Source organism: Hakea prostrata, chromosome 4 (assembly GCF_041222555.1).
Source record: "Hakea prostrata isolate BN-2017 chromosome 4, UWA_Hpros_2, whole genome shotgun sequence".
In the NCBI taxonomy this organism is placed as follows: domain Eukaryota; kingdom Viridiplantae; phylum Streptophyta; class Magnoliopsida; order Proteales; family Proteaceae; genus Hakea; species Hakea prostrata.
Genome location: NC_142603.1, coordinates 10,670,790 through 10,696,329, shown reverse-complemented (window position 1 = coordinate 10,696,329; position 25,540 = coordinate 10,670,790). Strand labels below are relative to the sequence as shown.

General features: G+C 37.3%; 4 protein-coding genes and 1 pseudogene across 7 annotated transcripts; 2 read left to right on the top strand and 3 right to left on the bottom strand.

The window, feature by feature from the left end:
* Window positions 1-581: 581 nt before the first annotated feature.
* LOC149017805 (geranylgeranyl pyrophosphate synthase, chloroplastic-like) lies at window positions 582-2,304 on the bottom strand. The gene has a single exon (XM_089152139.1). The coding sequence runs from the start codon at window positions 1,893-1,895 to the stop codon at window positions 741-743; it is 1,155 nt and encodes a 384-aa protein (XP_089008265.1). The 5' UTR covers window positions 1,896-2,304; the 3' UTR covers window positions 582-740.
* A 1,611-nt stretch (window positions 2,305-3,915) lies between these two features.
* On the bottom strand, window positions 3,916-5,214 carry LOC149017804 (geranylgeranyl pyrophosphate synthase, chloroplastic-like). Its single transcript, XM_089154228.1, has one exon. The coding sequence runs from the start codon at window positions 5,055-5,057 to the stop codon at window positions 3,948-3,950; it is 1,110 nt and encodes a 369-aa protein (XP_089010354.1). The 5' UTR covers window positions 5,058-5,214; the 3' UTR covers window positions 3,916-3,947.
* Window positions 5,215-7,618: 2,404 nt separating this feature from the next.
* LOC149017803 (calmodulin-binding protein 60 B-like) lies at window positions 7,619-14,776 on the top strand. Of its 3 annotated transcripts, none has more exons than XM_089152138.1 (9): window positions 7,619-7,903; window positions 8,053-8,769; window positions 8,863-8,938; window positions 10,514-10,566; window positions 11,224-11,711; window positions 12,364-12,524; window positions 12,634-12,837; window positions 13,236-13,404; window positions 13,936-14,776. In XM_089152138.1, the coding sequence occupies exons 2-9, from the start codon at window positions 8,684-8,686 to the stop codon at window positions 14,448-14,450; spliced, it is 1,752 nt and encodes a 583-aa protein (XP_089008264.1). In that variant the 5' UTR covers window positions 7,619-7,903; window positions 8,053-8,683; the 3' UTR covers window positions 14,451-14,776. The 3 variants fall into 3 exon arrangements, with proteins under 3 accessions (XP_089008264.1, XP_089008263.1, XP_089008262.1); XM_089152137.1 differs by having other exon boundaries at window positions 8,050-8,769; XM_089152136.1 differs by having other exon boundaries at window positions 7,619-8,769.
* Window positions 14,777-17,448: 2,672 nt separating this feature from the next.
* LOC149017802 (ubiquitin-conjugating enzyme E2 4-like) lies at window positions 17,449-18,705 on the top strand. Its single transcript, XM_089152135.1, has 6 exons — window positions 17,449-17,537; window positions 17,721-17,800; window positions 17,904-18,018; window positions 18,176-18,228; window positions 18,324-18,452; window positions 18,559-18,705. The coding sequence occupies exons 1-6, from the start codon at window positions 17,494-17,496 to the stop codon at window positions 18,672-18,674; spliced, it is 537 nt and encodes a 178-aa protein (XP_089008261.1). The 5' UTR covers window positions 17,449-17,493; the 3' UTR covers window positions 18,675-18,705.
* An 88-nt stretch (window positions 18,706-18,793) lies between these two features.
* On the bottom strand, window positions 18,794-25,037 carry LOC149017801 (dolichyl-diphosphooligosaccharide--protein glycosyltransferase 48 kDa subunit-like; annotated as a pseudogene). Its single transcript, XR_016172863.1, has 10 exons — window positions 23,570-25,037; window positions 23,343-23,456; window positions 21,835-22,163; window positions 21,469-21,522; window positions 21,339-21,380; window positions 20,033-20,108; window positions 19,834-19,881; window positions 19,509-19,729; window positions 19,094-19,177; window positions 18,794-19,009 (listed from the first exon to the last, which is right to left on the bottom strand). The product of XR_016172863.1 is annotated as a dolichyl-diphosphooligosaccharide--protein glycosyltransferase 48 kDa subunit-like (transcript).
* Between the last annotated feature and the right edge of the window lie 503 nt (window positions 25,038-25,540).

The window sequence follows — 25,540 nt, the reverse complement described above, 5'->3', positions numbered from 1 at the left end:
CTTGCCAGGCTATGCTATATGAACTACACAATCTTCAATCGACGACTTCTCCAGGTGTTCATTAATTTAACGGGTCAGCCAATTATTTGGCCTACTGTTAAAATAATCTAACTTAAAGTTCTACCAGTGAAATTCTTCCCTGAATTCAATCCTGCAAATGATTGTTCATTGCAAATCCAATTGATATATTGAATTCGGATCAGATAATGTAACTAAATACCTACTATATATCAAATTCTGCAAGTGAAGTTTTCGACTTAATATTGATCTGCATTCATACGGAGAATATCCATGTCATATTCCTATATTGATTCATGGTAGTATTTACCAGAAAATTTGCCAGTGGTACTTATTACTGGAGTTACAAGAACCAGAGCTCAAGTGGAGGTGATCCCAACTCCAAGTGGAACTCCTTGCTGTAGTTTGAAAGAGTAAAGCAGAAGTTAGCAACACTATTCCCAGAAATCTTGCAGATATTCCACAATCTTCCCAAAAATTGAATTGACCCAATAGGATACTGAGCCTAAATCCCTTGAAATCTCAAAGACATTGAAATCGAATTTACTAAGAAATCAATTAAATCTAAAATCATGAACAGAGACACAAATAATGGGTTGAAAATGTTTCATTTGATTAATTCTGCTAGACTTGACATAATTGCTCTTACTATTATCCATTGTTTCTCTTAGAGAGTTCCTGATCAAATAGAAAAGCAAAAAAAAATTTCCCCAAGAAACAAATTAGTTCTGTCTGTGGGCAATGTAGTTCGCCAAAGCGATCAATGGAGCCGCTTTCTCTGGGTCAAATCCAGAGAGGAGTTCCCTAGCCTCCTGGTTTAACTTCTCAGCAAACTCCTTTGATTTCTCCAATCCAAGAAGCTTCGGATATGTGACCTTGTCAGCTATCAAATCCTTGCCAGCAGTCTTCCCCAACTCTTTAGATGATTTGGTGACATCAAGAATGTCATCAACCACCTGAAACAACAATCCGATAGACCTCGCAAACTTCCTCAGCCTCTCAATTTGATCATCAGATCCACCACCAAGAATTGCTCCAATAACAACAGAGCCTTCAAGCAAAGCGGCAGTCTTGTGAATGTGAATGAACTCAAGCTTCTCCAAACTCACATCGGCCATTCCAGCTAAATCGATATCAACAACTTGACCTGCAACAAGACCTTCCGTGCCAATCACCTTCGATAATTCATCAACAACACGAATGATTTTCGCCGGCGACACCCCAACAGTCGCCGTGGCTATATGCTCGAATGCGAAGGCTAGCAGAGCGTCTCCGGCGAGAACCGCCACTACCTCGCCGTAGACTTTGTGATTAGTGGGTTTTCCTCGGCGAAGATCATCGTTGTCCATACAGGGGAGATCATCATGAATCAAGGACATGGTATGAATCATCTCCACCGCACAAGCCGCCGGCATGGCTATTCCTTCTTCGCCTCCGACGAGCTCGCAGGCAGCAATGCAGAGGATTGGGCGAACCCTCTTGCCGCCGGCAAGGAGGGAATAACGCATAGCTTCATGGATTTTCACGGGGTCTCTGAGAGAGACAGCAGCTTCGAGGGCTTGATTAACAGAAGCTCCCTTCTGAAGCATGTAGGATTTGAAATTGAAATCCATCTCCATCTGGGGGCTTTCACCTTCCTTCACCTTCTCCTCTTCTTCAGCAACATGAACCGCAGAGATAGAGATGGAGGCTGAAGAAGAAGAAGAAGACGACGACGGAGTGAAGGATCGTCGAACCCTGGAAGATATGGGAGATTTCGAGATCGGAATCCTGCGCGAGCGGTTAATCATCGAGCAAGTTGTGAATCTGGATACGCTTGCGTCGTTAAATATCGAGCAGGTTTGAACCAATGAACCCAAGATTGCCGCAGAGCTCATCCTTCACCCTCTCCCTGTAGAATTAGAGAACTCAATCCAGAAGAAGAGAAGAAACAGAGAGATGAAGACAAATAGGTATGTGTTGAATGTCTGAATCCTGCTGCCGGAGATTATTCGGTGCTTCAATCTTATCCTTTCTGCTAAAAATGGAAAATTGGAAGAACCTCTCAGTCAGTTTATACTTAGGAATCACAAAGAATGCGATTGTCGTGTGAGAAAGAGAAACCCAGATCATTTCCAGAAGAATTTCCAAGAAAGCTTGAAGCCCTGAAACGAAACACGAATGCAACTCTGCTTTCACAGGTTACATGACACCCTCCCTCACCACTCACCACTCACCACTCACCACCATTATCCCTTTCTGGATTCCTGAGTGATGAAAAAGACCACTTGTCAGTTGCCAATAACAAATCTTCTCTCTCTATCTCTCCTTCAACCAATACGCTTTAATATAGAAATCATTATCTAGACACTCCTAATCCTCCTCTTTGCTTATCCCCCAACAATAAAAATAAAAATAATAAAAAATTGAAGTCTGTATATTCACTTTTATGCTTTTTTCTACCCAAAAAAAAATAAATTTATGCTTCAAAATAACAAGATTAACTAAATTTTTTGCTTTAGTATTTCATAATTGTGTATTATTTTTAAGCCTAATTTTAGGGAGTAAGCTACCACGTGGATTATTTGACATATTTTCGATGTTATCCTACCAAGGGTTCCTTAATGTAGAAGCTCTTCCAAAAGATCTCAATCTCACAATTGATGATGAGAGATGGTTCAGGGAAGACATTGTGAAAAACCAAATTCAAGATTTCATACTTCGATTGCTAATTCTGTTTTGTTTACATCAATATATAGATTAATACCCAAATAAAATTATGAAAAAACATTGTCCAAGAGTGAAACGATTATCAAGAGTGAGAGGAAGAGTAACGAAATTCGTTACATTGAGAGTAGAAGGAAACATATACAAAGAGACAGACAAAAAAACACCATGGAAGAAGTAGCACAAATGCTTAAGAATGCAGAAATTCCAGAAAGACCTCAAGAAATCACAAGAAGAACGCAAGAGATATCAACCCTAGATGAGCCTGATACCATGTGAAAGACCAAAGATTTCATACTTTGATTGATAATTTTGTTATGTTTACAGCAATCTATAGATACTAACCAAATACAATTATAAAAATACAAAAAAAAAAATTGGCTGCAAGGAGCCGAATATTTGAGACCACCGCCTGAAAAGTCAAGGGGATCGGCTTGGAAGGTGCTTTGAGGACTGACACCAGCTCCAAATTATCAAATTCTATAACTACTTGATTTAATCCCAACTCAGAAGCAGATTTGATCCATCATTTTATGCTTTTTGGTATGAAACTAATCCATTGAGCCGAATAGACATTTTTCATGCTTATATGCTTAAGACACATAACCATGTTGTGTTCTTTTCACTTTCTTTTACTGTTTTTCAAGAATAAATTGCATATTCTAAAAAATTTGGGGATGACAAGGTTGTTCATCCATACTGATGGTGGTCAACTAAAAAAATTGAAAAGCTCAATAGAAATCTATTGGATGGTCAACCTAGAGATCACATGTTCTGAAGGGGTCTATTCATAGAAGAAATAGTGAGAAATTCATCAATTTTTAAACATGATATAATGTTAAGACTTTTTGAATTGAAATCATTTACTCTTAGAGGTATGTGCTATTTTTAAATCTTTCGGACGTCAAGGTGAGACCCATTTCTAAAATTTGAAAGAAAAAAAAATAAAATTTAGAAATCTTAGTGGATTCTACTTCTTAATATATAATGAAGAGATGTGAAGAGATGAACAGACAAATGCTGACTCAAATTTTTCTTAAAGAAAGATTAAAAGTCTCTAATTGCAAGGTAGTTCTTCCGCTATAAGAAAATTGCAAGGAGTTTCTTGTACTATTGATGAGAAGATGGCTGACAGTACATACTATGGGATTTGCTAATGGCCAGTAGACCCAGTGTCTTTGTTATCAACATTACCATAAAAGATTTTCTTCCAAAACAAATCCCTAGTTTTCTCTGTAAGAGATGTAGTTGGCCAAAGCAATCAGTGGAGCAGCTTTCTCTGGATCAAATCCAGAGAGGTGTTCCTTAGCCTCTCTGTTCAGCTTCTCTGCAAATTCTTTCGATTTATCCAATCCAAGAAGCTTAGGATATGTAACCTTATCAGCTAACAAATCCTTCCCGGCCGTCTTACCTAACTCCTGTGATGATTTTGTTACATCAAGAATGTCATCCACCACCTGAAACAGCAACCCAATTGACCTTGCAAACTTTCTCAACCTCTCAATTTGTTCATCAGAACCACCACCCAGAATTGCTCCGATCACTACCGATCCTTCAAGCAAAACAGCAGTTTTGTGAATGTGAATATACTCGAGCTGCTCCAAACCCACATCGGGAAACCCAGCTAATTCGATATCAACCACTTGGCCTCCAACCAGCCCCTCTGTTCCGATCACCTTCGCTAATTCTTCGACGACACGAACGACTTTCTCCGGCGCAACTCCGACTGTTGCGGCGGCGATGTGCTCGAATGCGAAGGAAAGCAGAGCATCTCCGGCGAGGACCGCCACGCCCTCGCCGAAGACTTTGTGATTGGTGGGTTTTCCTCGTCGGAGATCATCATTGTCCATGCAAGGAAGATCGTCATGAATCAGCGACATGGTGTGGATCATCTCCACGGCACAAGCGCCTGGCATTGCCGTGGCTTCATTGCCTCCGACGAGCTCACAAGCGGCAATGCAGAGGATTGGACGCACTCGCTTACCGCCGGCGAGGAGGGAGTAACGCATAGATTCATGGATTTTCAGGGGTTCTCTGAGGGTGATAGCAGCGTCAAGGGCTTGATTAACGGAAGCTCCCTTCTGAAGCATGTAGGCATCGAAATCGAAGCCCATTTCATCTTCTTCCAGCTTCTCACCTTCCTTGTTGATATGAATTGCAGAAACAGCGGTGGAAGGAAAAACAGAGACTCGATCTGCCCTAGAAGATAAGAGCGACATGGGCTTCCTCTGCAAGGAATTAACCACCGAACAAACTGGGAATCTGTTGTTAATGCTTGCATAGCTGAGTACTGAGATGGTTTGAACCAATGAATCCATGTTCACAAAACTCATTCTTCTCCCCTTCGATTAAGAACTAAACCCAGAAGAAGAGAAAGAAGAAGAAGCAGAGCGGGCCAGAGACTGATAGATTATTCGATTAGGTTCAAGACTTAAATCCTGTTCCTGGAGATAACGTTTTTCTGAATGTCTATTTCTCTGCTCAAAAATGGAAAATCTGAATAATTTCTTCTTGTAGATCTTCATTAGGAAGTACAGTTCATATCTGGACGATTTTTTTCCAGGAAAAGATTGAAAGGAAAACATACAATGAATGCAATTCATTTTGGTGCGGATTTTCATGAAAGCTTGACATGTAGAGCGAATGCAATTCGAGAGATTTTGTGAAGAAACAGGCGACCCCAATAGGAAACATGTTTCTGGTTTTCACTAGTTGCATGCATGGCATCCTCCCTCACTACCTGCTTATCCAACATATATCTTCCTGATTCCAGGGTGATAAAAAAAGACGAAATGCTCCAAGATGCCAAATTTCCTCGCACCCCCGACAAGGAGGCAGGGCATAAGAGCCACCCACAACGAGTTAAAAAAATTCAAATGTATGGGTGGGTTTAAATAAAATTTAAATTTAATTTGAATTGGGTAACCATTGGATTACCTAAAGACAGAAAAGGGCTCTAGAGGGAGAACAAATCACGGGGTGAGGAGAACAAATCATTTAGACATTGATATCTACTTGATGTTGTTGAAATGTGAAGAAGAGAGACTCGAACTTGAGACATTCTTGGTCTTACTGCCTTTAGATTTGTGAAAATAGAATATTTGATTTGGTTCGCATCTAAATGAACATGTGTGAATCAAGATGATCAATTTTTGCTATGTTTCAAAAAAAAATGAAAATGTGTTTATTGCCTTTAAGATTGAAAAGTCCACTGAAAATCAAGTCAAAATCACCATCCAGTCAGGTTTCGATATAGAATCTAATAATTTGGAGCTGATGTCAGTTCTCAATGCATCTTCCAAACTGGTCCCTTTGACTTCTCAAGCGGTGGTTTTATATATTTGGCTCCTTGCAGATAATTTCTCTTTGATTTTTCTCTTTTGTTCCTAGACAAGTTTTTTTTACGGCCGATAGTCTAGCAAAGGTGGCCCTATCTATTTCGTAAGAAACATGTTGGCATATTACCACTCCGTGGTTGGACGGTCTTAATTTTATCCCCACATGTTTTTCCTTTGGTTGAATGGATTAGTTTCATGCCAACAAAAGAAATTTTCGATATCTTGAACTAATTGAGACACCAAAACAAAATGACTTCTACCGGTTCGTGAGGCAAGTATATCGTAATCTTGATTGTGAAAGAACAACTAGATAAAACATACAAGAGTAGCTACTAAGGAGAGTAGAGCAAGATTTTCCTCTGACAGAAGATATGGTGATGATGAATGTACTTGATGAGGCTTTTAAGAGTTGGATGCAATGCATGGACAACTAATGAATTAAGGGTGTCCATTTGGTATAGAATCTATATTTGGTGTGGTAGCAATGTAATGCCATACAAATTTACTTCATACCAAATATCATATTGGATCAAAATAATACAAGTATATCAATACAATTATCATACCATATTTATTCAATACAAAATGATTTTGAAATTTGGTCATGTATTGACGTGATGGTTCATTTGTATCTTTTTGTTCATATCATTACTGTACCATTTATCAAGTGATGCATATATATCTGTCATACCAATACCGTACCATATCTATTTGGTATATTTTGCTATGCTTTGGGGTTGCACGAAGTAATAGAATGCATCTTAAAACATCAAGTGAGAATAAATTTCAGAATCCTCTGTACTTAAAGAGGATCAGCTCTGGAATTGTTGCATCCATTGGAAGATCAGCTAGAGCAAAAGGCCAGCAGGTGGTTAGATAGAATTATTATCAGATAACCTGGATTCTGACGAGGCCATCAAAGCTGTGGCTCTTGGTTCTACTAATAAAACACCAAACATGGAGGCTGGAGTTGGTGACTTTGAAACACTCTGCATATTTGAGAAAACCTGGTCCTTGACAACCAGGTGAGAACACACACATTGAACTTCAGGGTGTGTACATAGGGGATTAGAAAATATGCTACAGAAACACATATTTTATAGACATTCTTGGGATCCAAATCAAATCAGATTTCATTCTTGACACAGTGGATTCTACATGAGTGATATCTGTAGAATCTTAAACGTCTTTGTAAAAGAACATCATCCAGATTTATCTGACACATAGTAAAAAGGCAAACCCTCTACCAAAAAAACGTTGAAAAAAAAAATCTGATATCAAAGACTTCAACACATCCCTTTTAATTAAAATTATAATTAAGTAGGCAAGTGAAATCATATACTAATTAGCATATCTTTCTATCTCGCTCCAGTACTCTCATGGTGAGATCTAACCTAAAATCATTTGATTGCCCAGACAAAAATGCATGCTTGGCTTACCAGAATAAGAAGGAAAAAAAAATATGTTCGAAATATTTTGGCTTGTCTGGGTCTGTGGTCCTGTTCTTTAGCTACTGCTAGTGAAAAATAAAAATTCAAAAAAAACTTAATGATGGACGAATGGAATCGAATCGCATTGTGGCTTTCCACCCTTTATAGGTAAAAATTCGAAGAAAGGTGGAAGCAGACCAGAAGTGGCTCTACATTGGATACTTCAAAGAAGAGAGAAGTGGGCTTGCTAGATACAGAGACTTGAAGATCACACTCTAAAATGCAGTGGCTCTACATTGGATACTTCAAATAAGAGAGAGGTGGGCTTGATAGATACAGAGACTTGAAGCTCACACTCTAAAATTTGCTGCAAGTGCTACGCACATGGAGGCCTTCCGGCATCAGATACAGGTAAGGAGGAAGAGTTTTATCATTTACGCTTCAGAAAAAAGGGCAAAAGTTGAGACATGTCCAACCTTTTTATGTAAAGACTAGAAAGAAGGAATTCCTCGAGCCTCTGTTTTATCTTATCCGTGCGCGATGAAAACTTTTTATAGCAGAATCGAAGAGAAAGAAAAAGGAGAAGAAGGTGAAAAGTGGGCAGAGCAGGAAAGAGGATACGCGCAAAGTAGAGAAGCAAAACAGACGTGTCATCACTCTTCAGGGGTTGAAATTCCTTCCCTTGTTTCCCAGTTCCAACTTTCTAAACTAAATTCGCATGACATCGAATCTCAGTCACTTTCTGAAAAGCGCGTTTGAATTTTCTCTGCAATTTCCTCATACTTTCCCTGCAAAGTTTTGCTACTAAGTACTACTCGAAGTTTGAAATTCAGCGACGCGTAAAACTATATTTTTTTCTCCCTTTCCTGTTTCTGGGATCCTCATTTCGATTATTATTGGATTTACGACCGCACTCTTATTGGGACGTGTAGAATCTTCAGTTCGAATAATTTTCCAACCACCTGAAATGTCGTTTCAGTGTAATTGCTACCTGGGATATTTCTAATTTAGTGGAAATTTTGATGAGCGTGTCCTTTACGGCTCCGGTGAGAGTTTCCATGCACCTTCGCCAGAGTCGGTTAGTTATCATTTCTACTTAAAGTCGATCTGCTTCATGGGTTAGAAGAATTTGGACCTTTTAGTTGTAGTTTTAGGCTTTTGTGTTCTGGCTATCATTTCTTGGTTCGTCTGATGGTACCCAAAAGGTATCTTCACGAGGAGAACGATGGTTTGGATGTTCCAGGTCAGGAATCAAAGCGTAGTCATACACTATCAACGTAAGTGTTTGTAATAATTTCGCAGTTACTCTGGTTCATCTTCCTTGGTCTGTTCTTGCAACAGATATTGAAAATAGTTTCTATTGTTGGCAGTGGCGTGAGAGAGGTGATGAAAGGATTGTCCATGCAAGAATTCTTTGCGAAATTGGAACCTTTCCTGAGGAATGTGGTAGGATAAGTCTCCTTGTCATTTAATGAGAAAATTTTCCCCCTTTATCCTGTGCAGTGTAACTATCTGCGTCTCTCTTGCTTTGTTTTTTTCTTTATTTTGGGTAAACAAGCTTTTTTCAGTGACAGAGAAGAGTCAATCTTGGTGGACTGCTTATACTTCTGATTTAACATTAGTATATTCATATTTGATTGTTTTTCAGAGCTCTTTCCTGGTTAAAATTTCAGACATTTAATTAAGATCTCATTTATGGTATCTATTTTCATCATATCACTGCAAGATGATTGTTACTTTTGAGGTTAAATAACACCTAGGAATTTTTCCTGGTAGAATGATCTTGTTTGATGTGCTTTGGATTCATATTACATCTTTACTACCTTAAGCATGGTCTACTGGCTACATTCTTATAGATTGTGTCATGTCACCTGAGTTTTTGGATAGTTACTTGATTAGTGGGAAAATTTTGGTCCATGTCAAATACTGGGAATGTGCATTGTTTCTTCCCTTTCTCATTAAATGTTTCAGTTTTGTAGGCAAGGAGGTTCTGGAAAATTTTTCTTCTGGTGTTGCACCATGAGTAAATTTTTTCCAGAATCATAACTTATTGACGTGTTAAATGCGTGCTAGCACTTATATTCACAAAAAGAATAATGTAATGTACAATTTTTTTTGGTGAATAATTTATAATTTTTATACCTATTACTGTTTTTTAAAATGCAGTATCAAATAACTTTGTTTATAAACATAACATGGGTAGAGGATGGAAAAGACTGTTGAGACATGTCCTTCAAAGTTGTCCACCTCTTAACTGTAAAGCTTGTCTATTTCTAATTTAACTCACCATATTCTCTTGGATAATTGATCGGTCAGCAGCACAGATGGAGGGTTCATATTAGAGCTGGTTGAGGTCTCGAGGCTGTATATATACAAAACATAAACAAGATGCCAGTTATGACCACCATTTAGGACCGAGAGGACCATCCCAAATTGATAAGCTATAGAATTTACAGACCTTGGCATACATAGAATTAAAATGTTCAAAAGGATTTTAAACATCTGCCTTCCCAAAGAAGATGGGAAAGTGTTCTGTCACTTTATGTAGTAGTTTCCTTATATTTACATTTCTACAAATTCTTGGTAGTTTGCGTACTTTTTTCTAGCTATGGGTAACTTACATCACCATGTTTCTTAGAGCAAGCATGCTCATCCTCCTTCCTTTTCTTTTTTCTTTTTTATGTTATTACCTGCTTCATTGGATTTTATTTGTTCATCTATAATGACTACACATATTTTCATTAAAAAATAGTAAATTTGGGTAACTAAATCGAACGAAATAGAATGCTTAGGTCTCAAGATGTGTTTGTCAATGATGAAATGGAGTAGGCTAGACAGCATCTTCTGTGGGATATTGTCTGAACTTGTCAAACTGTCTGTTGGCATTTGAATTGGTTGTCATTTACTGTTGCATATTTAAAACCTTTTTTTTGGAACTATTAAACATTGAATCACTTCTTTCAAGATACAGAATGGATGAAATCATTTTGCTCATTTTGATTTTTAAAAATACTGTATTAGGTGCGAGAGGAGGTGGAACGTGTAATTTTACCATATATTCAATCATCTCCCAGGTATTTCTACGTTAAATGTTTGTGTTTGTTTATTAATAATGAAATATAGTGCTGACTTTGGTCCAATGGTAAGGTTTCTCCACTGCATCCTAGTGATAATGGGTTCCCTGTGTGGCAAGAATCTCATCACAGTGTACACCTTACCATGTAGGCCCAAGGTTTTCTTGTTCTTGAGCTTCTTTGGGGTTTAAGATTTACATTTTATAGGAATCTATGCCTACCAAGTATTCATGGTCCTCCTGTGATTCACCTGAGAATCCATACCTTGTCTAATATTATAAATATTCTTACGGTCTATACTTCTGAATTTAAGTTTGCATAGTTGTGGCAAAAATTAGTTGTAGCCTTGTAGCTAAATCATGCTATGAGTCACTCTTTTTGTGATATAAGGGTGGGGCAAATTGGGTTTGGCACGCTGCAGGAAGGAACTAGAATTGTTATTCTTTTGACACTGTTGGTATGTGTCCGTGTGTTGTCAATGGTGATCTGGGAGATTCTTTGGTGGGTTGTTGGGTATGGTGATGTGGTGCAATATAGCTCCTGGATGTTCAGTAGATCTATATATTGATCCATTTTGCTCTATTATTATTATTATTTTTGGTTGGATTATTCTGATCTTAAATGGTTTGTGACTTTTATCATGTCCCTTTCTTTTAGACCTCCCATTAACCAAATTGAGGCGTCTGGATCAAGAGGCTGGCAGTTACATTTTATTGGTAGGTTGCCTCAGACGTTTTTCACAAACAGCAGAATAGAATCAGAGAATGGCACACCCATTCAAATAGTTATTCTTGATGCCAATTCCAAGAATGTTATCAAAGCTGGCCCTTTATCATCAGTAAAGGTAGATATTGTCGTCCTTGATGGTGATTTTGGTGAACAAGAAGATTGGACAGCAGAGCAATTTCATGCAAACATCATATGTGAAAGAGAAGGTAAACGGCCATTGCTGACAGGGAATCTTGTATTTACACTGAGAGGTGGAGAAGGTTATCTTGGTGAGATTGCTTTTACAGATAACTCCAGTTGGATACGGAGTCGAAAATTTAGATTAGGGGCTAGAGTTAGCCGAAGTTCCAGTTCTGAAGAAAGAATTAGAGAAGCAAGAAGTGAAGCTTTTATTGTGAAAGATCACCGCGGAGAATGTAAGTTCTTGTTACGTTGGAGTTACTCTCAGCCTCACCCACTGCTTTTATATAATCATTGATTGTGTGGAATTATTCTGTAGTACTTAGGCATGTAACATTGTGTATTAATGTATTGTATTGTGAATTTTCTTTTGGAAAATCTTTTGGAACTCATATGCTTCTGAAACTTTTAGATTTTATAAGGCTTTTCCAAGTTACTTTCTGTTTGACAATGTCAACTTCAGTTTCTTGTATGAACATATGGATCATTTTCCTGGTTGATTACACAGGGTTGTTGTGTAATACATTGTGCAACAAGATTCCAGTACTTAATTCTTTTAGCTCTTACATGACTGGCTTCTTGTTAGAAACCATTATGCTGCTTAGTGTTTTCAATTCGGAAGTTCACTAAGTTGTTTTACATCTGCCTCTAGATACTTGTCTAGTCATTCTCCCTCCAAAGCCATGAAGATAATAAACATAAATCTGTGATAACAACACCTTTTCATTTATGGTAACCTCTGCTTCGTTTATCTTGAAGATATAGTCTGAAATGCATTCAAGGCTCAACTCTTTATATGATAGCCAGGAAAAGAAAGAAAATAAAATATGTATCTGGATTGCTGGACAGCTTTCTCTTATGCAATGAAAACTTTGTTTGTTCCTTCAGTGTATAAGAAGCACTATCCCCCATCCTTGGGTGATGAAGTATGGCGTCTGGAAAAGATTGGAAAAGATGGTTCCTTTCATAGCCGCCTTGCTTCTCATGGAATCAGAACGGTGCAGGATTTTCTGCGTTTTCTGATGACTGACCAATCCTCTCTACGCAGCGTAAGTAAGCTGTATTGGTTTTGCCAAATTATTGAAAAGAAATTCTGCCTTTCCAATGAAGTTGGTCGTTCTAATTACTGGCTTTCCCGCTTCTGTGTGAAACCTGTAGATCTTTGGAAATGGGATGTCAAACAAGACCTGGGATACAATTGTTGATCATGCGAGAACTTGTGTCTTAGATAATAAGCTGTATATGTATTATGATGCTGGGACACGGGTTGGACTTCTGTTTGATTCCATTTACAAAGTTCTTGGGGTAATATATGACGGCCACAGCTATCAGCCTCTGGAAAACCTCAATGCATCTCAGAAGGTGTGTATTTCTGTCTTGAAATTCACTGTAGAAATTGAGACTCTATGATCCAAAATGAGATATTAGTAGAGCATTTTCAACTCAAATGATATAGAGTTCAGAGGTTTGAATGGACTTCTTAAAACAGCCTCTCTGCAAAAGCAGTGGTAAGCCTATGTATGTTATGACCGTCCCAGACCCTGCAGTGGTGGGAGCCTCATGCACTGGGTACATATTTTAGGTTTGATTTGAATTTCAGGCCATTTTCTGTACATGGGATGGATTTTGAACACGGGGAATGGTTTTAGGTGGTTAATAAACTTTATTTTCTTTCGTGTCTGCACATGGTACATACAGATTTGGAATTATTCTACTGCAAACCTTCTTTTTCTTTTGACACCCTACCACATCTCCTGCAGATTTTCGTGGAGCATTTAAAGCTGAATGCTTACAGAAACATGAAGGAGATGGTTGAGCTTGATGGACCTTTAAATGATGGCAATTTGAAGCAATTGCCTGGACCACAGGCTTCCTCCTTGCAAGAATCAAGCCAGACTCTGCTGCATCCCGACTTCCCAATTGTTCAAGGTAACCTTGGAATTTGAAAGCAATCATCTGAAATCCATGAATATCATGCACATGGATGAATTTCATCATTTGATATCTCACTTTCTAACCAATTGATGGTTAGTGATGTCAAAGTTTAACCAAGTTTCACCATGGCATTTATATGATCTTTGAAATATCAGGTGGAGAGATTGTCTTCAGTGTCCAACTGTTACAAGGATGTAGAGGCCTAGCCAGAGGCACCTGGCCTCAGGCTTTAGTTAGACCATTTATAGTGTGGGAATGTGCTACATGCTTCTTCTTATAAACTTCTAACAGGGGTTTCCTATTCTTTTTTCCCTTCCTTAAATGCATTACTCTTAATTAACAAACAGTTAATCCTTATCAGTCTATGCATTACGTGAACGTTTGCTCCATAGACTGTTTTCAGTCTCTCACGAGGCTTGCTCACTTCAGAATCTGATAATTCTCTTGGGGCTTTCGTCATTTTCTCAAGTTCCCTTTATTGTCAGTCACATTTCTGTGAGTAACTGTAGCTAAAATTTCCTGCAGAGCAACTCCGTACACAATCAGGCTTCAATCATTTGACAAACATATCAGCATCTATTATGGAAGGTCATGGTGAATTGGAAGAAGCTGCTGTTAATCAAGGTTGCCAGTCAGTGCAAGTATGCCCATCAATCCAAAGGAACAGCTTCAACATGAAGGATTCTTCCATCGCGCCTTACATAAAAGATGTGGACGATTGGGGTCCAGGGGGGCCTCTGGTACCTACTCTCTCTTCTGGACATCTTGGTGGTGCCGACATGCCTCAGGTTCAGTGGCAAAATTTATTTCCAGTAGACACATCATGGGGGCAGGGGAGTGGATTATTTGTGGGTTCAAGTGATGAAGCAAATGCAGGAATACTTTCTTCTCTTCCTGATTTAGGTGTACATATTCCTAGGAGTTGCAGGCCAAACATGGGTTGGTTTAAGCTTAGGGCAGCTATTAAGTGGGGAATATCAGCTCGAAGGGAGGTCGCTGCTAGGAGGGCAAAACTTCAACAGTTCTATCACTATCATTAACTGCAAGTGATCATCTCAAATTCAGTCAATAAGGGCTGACTCCAATAACTATGTAGTTGCAGATTTTCCTTTCTTGTACTGAGTGTAAGAGTGGATAGTCCTTGTAAAATGTATATAGCTAATAAATAATGGACTTTCCAATCTTCATTATCCTTTATGATTCAAGTTTATTGATCTTGATCCTTGTAATTCAATCAAGAGTGTGGATGTTTAATGTGGAATAATCATGCCTGAATTCAGCTGGGGAGTAAAATTGTTGGAACATTGCTTCCAATCCCAGGATTTTGGTCTCAAAAGTGCCTGGGTTCACTGTACACAGATGAATCTTGCATGTCTATTGTCTCATTTTTAAAATTTTATTATTAAATATTTTATAACAACAGTAATTGATATTATTATTTCCAAACTTGAACGAGAGAATTGATACTTGCTAAAAGTTATAATCAAACTATGTCTTCTTCTCATTATTATTATTTCCAAAAGAGAAATATTCTCCTTCAATCTTCATCATAAGGTATTAAGATCTACCATTCCCATACAAACACATATACATGCTTTCTCAATCAATTATAATGGGTCACATTCATGGCCTAACTCCACTGGATTTAATATATGTAGATTCGAGGTTATTTGGCAGATTCCAAATTGATTTTAAAAAGGTTGCTTATCTGAGTTTTATAACCAGAATTAGTGGCATGATTCAAGATACCAAGCAACTGAAAACCTTTTTCATTTCATTCTTTTGATGGGTTGAGCATAAAATTTGGATTTTGAATTTGAGGTCAATTGTCAATCACTTGCTTGACATATTTATTGATACTTAATTTGCTTACTCCAATTGGTAATGACTTTTTCTATCTTCACCAAGTTGTTCACTATTTTATTAATGCTTTCAAACCTATGGCATTATCTCTTACACCCACAAGTGATGTGACTATAATGGAGTTCTGAATTATCATGGCTGATTAATGAAATTGAAATATTTCTCCTTAATTCAGTTGAAAAGATTCATATGTGAATGATCACCATATAAGAAACTCGATCATTTGTAGAACAAGTCTATATTAGTATTCGGGGTAAGAGTGATCAAGATAAATTTCATACTCTAAATCTATGTGTCATGAGATCGTAGCTGTTACGTGCAAGATTTATATGGGTCCATGTGTCATCGTCTGAAAAATACGCAAAAAATAATCCAAGAATAATAAGCAAAATTGAAATTCAAGATTGGACTCTTTCACCAATATAATCTTTCATTTATATGTATGGGCTCCCCTTAAAAATATACAGCACAGCAAAGCAGGACCACCCTAGGACCTTAAAAAAAAAGATGTAAAATATATTGAAGACAGAGAGATTGAGTGAATGAAAGTGCATGCTCTATACATTGCGTATCAAACAGGAAATGAATAATAATATTAAAATACAATGTTTGAACAATTTGATTTTTTTGGGGTAGTATAGTTTGATCACAGCAAGCAAAAGTTTCAAGAACTAAATATTGATTCATCGATTTCTTGTTAGAGATTTAAATGTTTGCTTTTGGGAATGTATTTCTTGTGTTGTTGAAGCATTAACATTCATCTTCCTTACTTGTAAGCTATTCTAACTATTCTATCAATACTTGGCATGTAAGATAATATTCATTCTTCTTCGTCATGGTTAACTTTTGAAGAACGGATGTCAATGATTCAGATTAGAAAAACCATACCCAAACACAGACCATTAAGCCCGATTTGATATTGTCTCTTGAGTTTCCTACTCATACAAATCAACCTTATTGATGTCTTTAAACTAGATTATAATGGGTTTTAATGTTTCGATTTGGTTAGTGGTTCCCTCCATTCGACTTGTGCTAATGAGCCACTAATAGATTGAACAATACCATATCAAAACTAACGGATTTTTCAATCTCGAATCCATGCCCTGTTTAATTAGTCTTTGGTTAATCCAATCCAGTTTGATAAATTAAAATCATAAAATTGATCAACCTTGCTTTCTTTGGAGATGGGTTCTAATGAGTCTGAATCACCTTCCCATTAAAGAATATATATCTGTTTCCTTATGATTCTCCATTATATATTAAATATGGGATATCTGATTCATTTCATCTTTACTTAGAGGTCAACCCACCCTTATTATGTAGTGAAAAAAACGTGGAGAGAACGCTTACAAGGTCAAGGATTTGGGGTTGGTTTTAATTAGGTCATTACCATATATAATATGTTTAATTGAGTTGGCCGACAGCCTTACCTGCACCAATTTCCAGCATTAATGAACAGTACATTGTATTCTTTGTTTTCTTAATTTAAACTCAACTGTATATATAATCAAATAAAATCTTCAAAGCAATCTATTGTTATATGACTGTAAAATTGATGATTCTTTTTCTACCAAAAAAACAATTTTGATGATTCTTTTCCTGGGTAACTCATAATTAGTCTTGAAACCCCAACAGAAGAAGAAAGGGAAAAAATGACAACTCATAATCATACGTCATGGAGTTGTGGAATGATAATGGAGAAAAGCTATTAGTAAATTCGCCAAATTGATTCTGCACATACGTTTGCTTCCTTCTGGGATATACTTTTCTTTCCTTCCCTTTTATCTTCAACTTTCTGTAAACACAGTAGCGTTCCTTCCAATTTTATTAGAAACCATTCATTGAACCTTCTCTGTTACAAAATCCCACATTAAAAACTTGGAATCTTTCCATCACTGGGTGAGTTTCTGGCATCAATTCCTGCTCTCCAATAGTCTGAAAAAGGAAAAATTCGAGGTTTATTCTGTGGATTTCTCCTCCTCTTTTGGTCCAATAGTTTTAGATTTTTACGCTATTAAGATTTCTATTTCAAAAAAGACTACTTCCATATGATTATCAAGATCCCAAAGCTCTGGTCTTGTTCCGCTCCTTTTTCCTTCTTCGCTCTTTTGAGTTAATATCATTTTGTTCAGGGTGCAGGAAAAGGCTGCAGGCTAGAGAAGTAGAGATCGGAAGTTTGTGAATTTACTCCTTTTGAAGAAATTTTGAAGAGACAGAAAGATGTCTTCCCCAAGCAAGAGAAGAGACATGGACATCATGAAACTGTAAATTTGCTTCTTCCTTGCGTTGGCTCTTGATTATTATAGAATACAGAAGATAAAATTCCTTTCTGGATTGTTTTTTTGATTTGGGTCAGAGATGATTCAGTTTCTGTTATTGATGATTGAAGAAGGCTTTCTGATTTGGGTACAGCTTACTGAAGATATATGATTCTGGGTTGTTGACAGGATGATGACAGATTATAAGGTGGAGACGATTCAAGATTCTGTGAGTCAGTTCTTTGTTGAGTTCAAGGGTCCCGCTAACAGTAAGTACCTTCTCCAATTATAAACCTCTTTGCCCTTGTTTTGTTCTACCCTTTTTTTCTGGTTTTCGGGTTTGGGAATTCCTACAAGAACGAGTTGAAACAGGTTTATACAGTGGAGGAGTTTGGAAAGTCAGAGTTGAGCTTCCAGATGCTTACCCTTACAAATCTCCTTCCATTGGCTTTATCAACAGCATCTACCATCCTAACATCGATGAGAGGTAACTCATCTTTAATGAGCTGAACCCTCTCATCTCTGCACTTGAGTTTTTGATAATTCCACACGTTTCTGTTAATCTGCATCTGGGCAGAATCTAGGAATCTAGCTTTTTGAAGATATGGTTTTCTTATTCGCATTTGTTTTTTGGGCTAAAACAGATCAGGTTCAGTGTGTCTTGATGTTATCAACCAAACTTGGAGCCCTATGTTTGGTAATTAACCACTTCTCTTCCCTGGCTAATCAGTTGCTTATGACAGTTTTCTGGACCATAACTGCTCTCTAACTCCACCATTCCTTTCCAAACAGATCTTATAAACGTTTTTGAGGTGTTTCTTCCACAGCTATTGCTCTACCCAAATCCAAGTGACCCTTTAAATGGTGAAGCAGCAGCCATGATGATGAGAGACCGAGAAGCTTACGAGCGAAAAGTAAGAGGTACCATTCTAGCCGAACACCGTCTCCACTATTTTAAACTATTCTCTCCCCACGAGAATCAGATCTTCTTTGAGTCAGTCTGATGTACTCTCTCATTTTCACACAGAGCACTGTGAGCGACATGCCAAGGCAGATGATACCCAAGGTCAGCCAGAAGAACAAAGTGATGATGAAGCTATCGACATGAGCAGTGATGATGAAATGGATGTTGAAGGCATTTGATTCAACTGTAACTACTTTGTAGATAAAATTGTACACATTCATGTGATTACCCTGCTTAATCAGAACTTCTTTGTAACTTAAGAATTTCATTATTCTCAACAGAAAGCTAGCTCCCTCAAATGTGAATGAGTTTGGGGCTGAAAGCATTTGATTTAACAATAACTACTCTTTTGTAAATAAAATTTGTAAACATTTGTGTGCCTGTGTGCCTGCAGCTTAATCAAAGCTTCTTTGTTGTTTAAGAATTTCAGCATTCTCAACAGAAAGCTCCCTCAAATGTTAATGGCCTTGGAGCTATTTGTTGTACAGGTAAACCAGGGTGAAGACAAAGAAGCCTGCCATCCGCAGCCAAACCCAACTAATGTTAGAGGAGAACTTGAGAAGTTGACCATCCCATGGAGGACGGAAAGAGATCTTACCATTGAAAATGAAGCTCCATAATACGGCAAAGCTGTTGACATAAATCTTTCATATTCATTGTGTTTGAAGGGTCGTACTGGAATCTGTGATGCAAAAATTCAAATGTTTGAAATGCAAGCAACGAAATTTCTTTTGACTAATGGGTAATAAATTATTTCTAGACTTGAAAGAAATGGCAATGGCCAAAAACCAGGACTCTTGACAATGGCACATTAGTTTATAGAAACTTAGGACAGACTCAAATGAAGATACATAAGAGACTTGATAACAAAGAGGTAAAAGTTTTTGTGGCTTTCCTGCAAAAACATAGGGGCAAACATAGGGGATGTGTGTGTTGAAAGAGACAAACTTGTATATCCAAACAGATTATATACAAACAACATATTAAAACACTCACACAAAGCATATCCATACCTGCTTTGAAAGAGACAAACTTGTATATCCAAGCTCCTTGAACTGGAAAGCAATGACTCACACGTAACTGCAACTTGGAGATCAGAATGAATACCTTTCCGTCAGTTGATAAAGTTTTCAACATAAAGGGGCTCATCATGTAGAATTGCACTAGTGAACATCATTGGCTGCATATGGTTCCCAGCTGAATCTGACCACTCATAGACCTCCATGGACAACTCCTACCAGAAAGAAAGAAGCATGTAAGAGGCAAGGAAAGGAAAACATGTTTACCTCTATCAGCGGATGGGTTGCTTATTTTCAACAGATGGAAGTAGCCAGTTACCAGGTCATCATCCGTTTCCTCAATTTTGTTGTGCTAGATATTCACTGCCTAATAGAAAGAGAAAAAGCAACTTACCAAATGCATTGGAAGCCAATAATTATGTAATGATGAAAAGATATTCAGGAAAATAAACATTTAACCATATAGAGTCTGATCAAAGTGGAGACCAAGAACAAGAAAGCTTACTGAGGTGATTCACCTTGAGATGACCCCTTTCATGGAAGATCCATTTACTGGGTTCAGTAACAAAAAGCTCATTCCAAGATTTCTCAAATCTGTGGTCACAAAATGGGTTTCCTATGAGTTTCTAGCCATTAACAGGGCTTCTGTTTCATAACATCCAAGCTCTCTTGCGCAAACAGCAGCATTAAGGACTGCGCATGCACAAATTCTGGATGGGATACAGTTGCTTACTAATTTAACCAGAACACCAAAATCCTATATCCTACATAAAGAATGTGACAAGACTAACATCACAGATGTCATAAAATGTAGCAATTAATTCCAAAAGAATTGGTCATCAAATGAAGATATTGCTGAATAATCCCAAATCAGTCTGATAACAACTTTTTTTAGTGACAAAGATTGCATTGCAAAAAGAACAGCTAAGATACAAGCTACTGTTCATAGAATACCCCAGTAAAGTCATGAGCATCGCAACAAGATTGCATATAAGGATAAACCAGCATTAAGAACACAATTTTAAAAAAAAATGACCATGTCTTCAGCACCTATGAGCCTGCAGGAACAGAATCACCACATCACCTGACCTACTGAATTGCCTTAATAAAGTTCTATAGGAATCACCACCAAGAGGTGTATAACTGCTTCAGCATTGTAACCTGTCAGATTCGTCAATGACAAACCCCCAGCACAACACACACCCCAAAAAAAAGGGGAAAAAATAATCTCAATTATCTCTCCTATCACAGCATTATATTGTTTTAAAAAAGGGACACGCACAAAAATAAAAAAAAATTAGCATCTAACTAGCATCTTCACTGATTCCTAAATAACAATAATAGTAACTCCCTACAAACTCTTTAAGGGAGAGAAACACTAGAAAATTTTGATAATAGAAACCCTAAGACAGAAACCACTAAGGCACTAACTGATTATCCAAGCAAACTAATAACATAAAGATGGGAAATTCTAAAACAGCATACTCTGGAATCTCCTCAGCAATCATATTTTTTTTATCAAAACATCAATTAGATTGCACATAGACAATACTCATGTGAATAATAACAACATATTTGCCTGAAATCTTCCTAACCCTTCTTGTGATTTCTTTGACTAAAAATGAAATTTTCATTTGCTGGCTGAATATTTTGAAGCTGAGCTTGAGGCAATCCTCAATATGACCCTCAGTCAATTGCAATTTCCAGGCAAAGAAGATATTATTGAAAAACCATTTCCAGCTCCTCATCTGAGGCCTTGGCACCCACATACACATTTCTTTTAAACAAGTAAAAAATCGTAAATAAATAGATCAAATCACTTACTTGACTGAACTTCAAGCCTTCTGAACACCTGATCTAGGAAATCTGAATCACAAGTAAGCATTATTAGCAGATATTAGTCATTTAGTATACTTTAATGGTAAAAACAGAACAACTAGAAAGTAATACATACCAATTGCTGAAGAGGGATAAACACCCAGAGAGACACATGGGCATTATTTATTGCCTACAATGTCAAAGAAAGATATCAAATCAGCTAAAGAAAATAATGACAGATATTACCATACTGATTAACAATAGAAGCGCTCCCCACCCCCCAACCCAAAAAAAAAAAATTAAAAAAAAATAATGAAAAGAAAAAAGCCAACAACACCCAGACATTAAGCATCTCTAGTAGTTGCCATTCAAGGTAGAAGCAGACAATTTTATCATGCCTGTGTAAAGTTCTCACTACCCACAACCACCATATAGAAGATCTCTTCACAAACAATAAGATTTATTAATTATACAAGAGTATATAAAGCACAAGGACAGCTACCTGAAGACAAAGTAGGCGGCAAAACCAGGAAGAAAACGTAAGTGTACCCATGTGCAGGCAACTCCTGCACGATACAGTCACACAAATTGTCTACCATTCTCAATTTGGTAAGGCATTTCGGAATAACATAGGCTGATTTCACCATGTATTGGATCAATATGTTCATCAGAAGAACAACAGCACGAGAACCTCCAACCAAGTCTGAGAGCCAGAGGCAAGTCTCCTTTCCCAACGGGTCCCAAAAAGCCAAAACAGTCACAAATGACGTAGTCCTCCAGAATACATGTTGACACAAGCTAGTTGTACCATCGACAACCAACTACTGAGATCTACACACGTTAATATGGATTAGTTTTTTCTTAAACACAATTCTTTTGGATAGCTTTTGGATACCCCAAAGTTGACACTGACATACAAATAAAGATGCGAAAGTCTTGGAACAGACAGCCATTCCTCCCTCACACAGTCAACAATAAAACAGCCAGCAAAAATTATGCAACCCATCAACTTAATAAAACCAAGAATTATATAGCTTCTCACTTCATTTACATATATCAGAAAACTACTTCACAAAATATAGTGCAAAAGCTTTGTTGAACTAATTCTCCAACTACAGGAACTCAAGATATCACTCTAAGCTAAGCAGCAAGTATGTCAGAACTATCACAGGAGACTATAAAGTGCACAATTAGAGTAACAGTAACTAGTCAAAAACAGCTGGCAGACCACCCCTTTGTTGCTGGACTCTTTTTTGAGTATTATACATTTATGATTGAAGGAATTTGGGTTGGCGGGGTATTACTGAGCAGCTATGTGTTGAGAGCTTTTAGATATGAAGCATCATAAATATGCTACACTAGGGGGATAAAAAATGAGGTACAGTTTTAGAACACAGAAGAGGCAAAGAAAACATGAGCAATTAATACTGATAACCAAGAGATAACCCCACAGCAGACACTTACTGTCTAAATTATGCCAGTCATTGGGAGGGGAACATGAAAGAGTAAAGCTCATGGAATCAAAGTAACATAGATGACCTGGAGGGCACAGGTGTATTCTTGTTTTTGGGGGAGCAGGGGGTGGGGCTGCTAATGCGTAAGTCAAAGGGAATTTTTATTGCATCAATACAACACCAACATAGAATATGCAGCACAAAAGCAAAAAAAATAAAAATAAACCACATGAGCTTATAGGCTATAGCTAATGTGAGGATATGAATAGCATGAATTAAAAGGAGGAAGATTATGTAAGGGAATTTTCATGCAGCCTCAAAAAATGATAAAGTTTGAGACTTGGGATATTTCCAGACACCACATTCTTCAAATTCTCAAGTTCAGTCAAAGATTAGAAGATTCTCTAATTAATAGTGAAAGCCATGGGCATGGAATAACTTATATAGATTTGGGTTCTTCTCAACTTTCAATGTCTTTCTTTCTTTATATAATTCTAGTTACCTGGAATACATACTGAAACATGATACAATATATATACAGCACCACTTAATTTACCTGCACAACTGAAACTAAAGAGATTGCAGATCCTGTGAGTGATGGGATGGTTGAAAACTAGCTCTTGGGATTCGCAGAATACGCTGATGGTGAAGCTGATAGGACCTTCAATACCTACAAAATGGAAAGGATCACATGGACACATTTATGCCAGCAATAAGAAAAAAACAGGCCTAAATTGCATATCTATTGAAAGATTTCAATCACGAAGTCAGTTTAGCATTTACCAGGTTATTGGCAGGATTTACCGTATGACCAACTCCTTCGAATAGGACAGGAGTCTGCAAAAAATAATTTCAAGAACTAGTCAGGAAAAAGGAAGAAAAAATAATTTGATTATCATGGCTGTAAGATAAAAAGAATTAATTAAATTATCCTAGGTTTGTAGGAAAAAAAGTTTGCTTCCTAATTGCATTTGACTACTGGTAGTCCATATGATTTAGAGCTAATTTTTGCAGCTTTTGCAAGAACAAATTTTTTCCATCACCATACAAATGGATTTATTCCATCACCATACAAATGCATTTGTGTTGACTCTAATTAAAATGTTTTACCAAAATTAAATAATGTACAAATTACACTCAGCCTGATTTACAACCAGCTCGCAGAGCTGCTTTACCATAATACCATCAGGCCGTATTTTTCTCCACAGGATAGGAGTGCACATCCGTCACAGTTCCTTTCCACTGACACAGGCACTTTCAATAGAAATGAAACTCCACAGATGTACATACAGCATCCTCTCCAGCATGCATAATTATAAACAGAAAGCCAAAACATTCAAGATCAATGAGAATCTTCTTCAAGTCAGTCTTAATATCTTCATCTAAGAACTATTATTAACTTGCCTCTATAGTTGTTCCACCCAGAATGACATCAGATTGAATGAAATCATCACTGACAATCAAAGTACGATCTCCTTCAGTTTCTGAGACTGTACATCTGGAATGGTTAATAACCAGAGCTGCAGGATCCTGTCCAGCGAGAGATTTAAAAGAAATGCTGAAACAGCTATTGAATAACAGATGCAAATACAAAATGATATCAAGAGAAATGACTGGTAGACTTAGGTCCAATTTTCGCAAACTGGACCAAATCCCAGACTATTGAGCCAAGTTATACCATACAACTCACGGCTTTTACGAGAGACATATAATTTAAAAATAAACAAATCATAGCTTTTATGAGAGACATATAATTTAAAAATATACAACTCATAGCTTTAAAGAGAGATATATAATTTTAACGTTCGAACTCACGCTCAATTGTCGGCGAAAGTGGAACTAACCCATCATATAAATCCTGCCCGTATCGCTGTAAGGTAAGCTTGGGATCGTCTGCAAGCTTGAAATCAAGCTCAAATCCTCCAGTTTGCAGAGTCCTAAAAGAAATTTGAATGCGACGATTTGATCGAAAAGACATCCACAAAGTAGGAGAATAAGTCGACCAGAAGGTTTTTCAGAAGAAATTAAGCTGCCAAGCAATGGAAGCAATGAAAATAATGTTATGACGAACGAGAACTTCGCCATTGTTTCTAGGGTTTTGGAGCTCCAGGCCTTTGGGCTGCTAGCCTCGTTCTGTTAAACAGGGTTACAGACCCGGAAAGAAATTCGACGACTAACTTTTTCTTTTCCGTTTATTTCCTGGTACGAGAGTGGATACTGATTAATTGACTTCATATCATCTTTAATTTTAAAAAAAAAATGGATACTTGCATAGTTGCCTCTTTATATTATATAGTATATAGTATCTTAAAAAATAAATTAAGAATATACCATCATTTTCATGATCAAACTTACTCAATCTAATCTGCTCTGAATTAGAGTTGATCATAAATTTCAGTAAATTCCAGATTGGATAGGCAAATCCACCCTTTCGGAAGGAAATCGCACGAAGAAAAACGCAACATTGGGAATGTCAATCAAAATCTCGTGCTTTTACTCAAAACTATGAACCCTGGAATTTTGATTGCTGTTAAGACACCTGGAAGCCTTCCCAGGTTTTATTATGTGCCAACTGATGAAAATGGAAGATTAAACGAACTCAAACCAAGATATTAACAACTATATATAATGAAGTTGGGATTGTACAAGGAAGACGTTTCTTTCCAAACCTTCGCGTTTTAATCAGTAGCCCAATCGCAAGTCTGCGGGAGGAGAATCCCTGAGCAACTGGGGGGAAAAAAAACTCCAAGAACC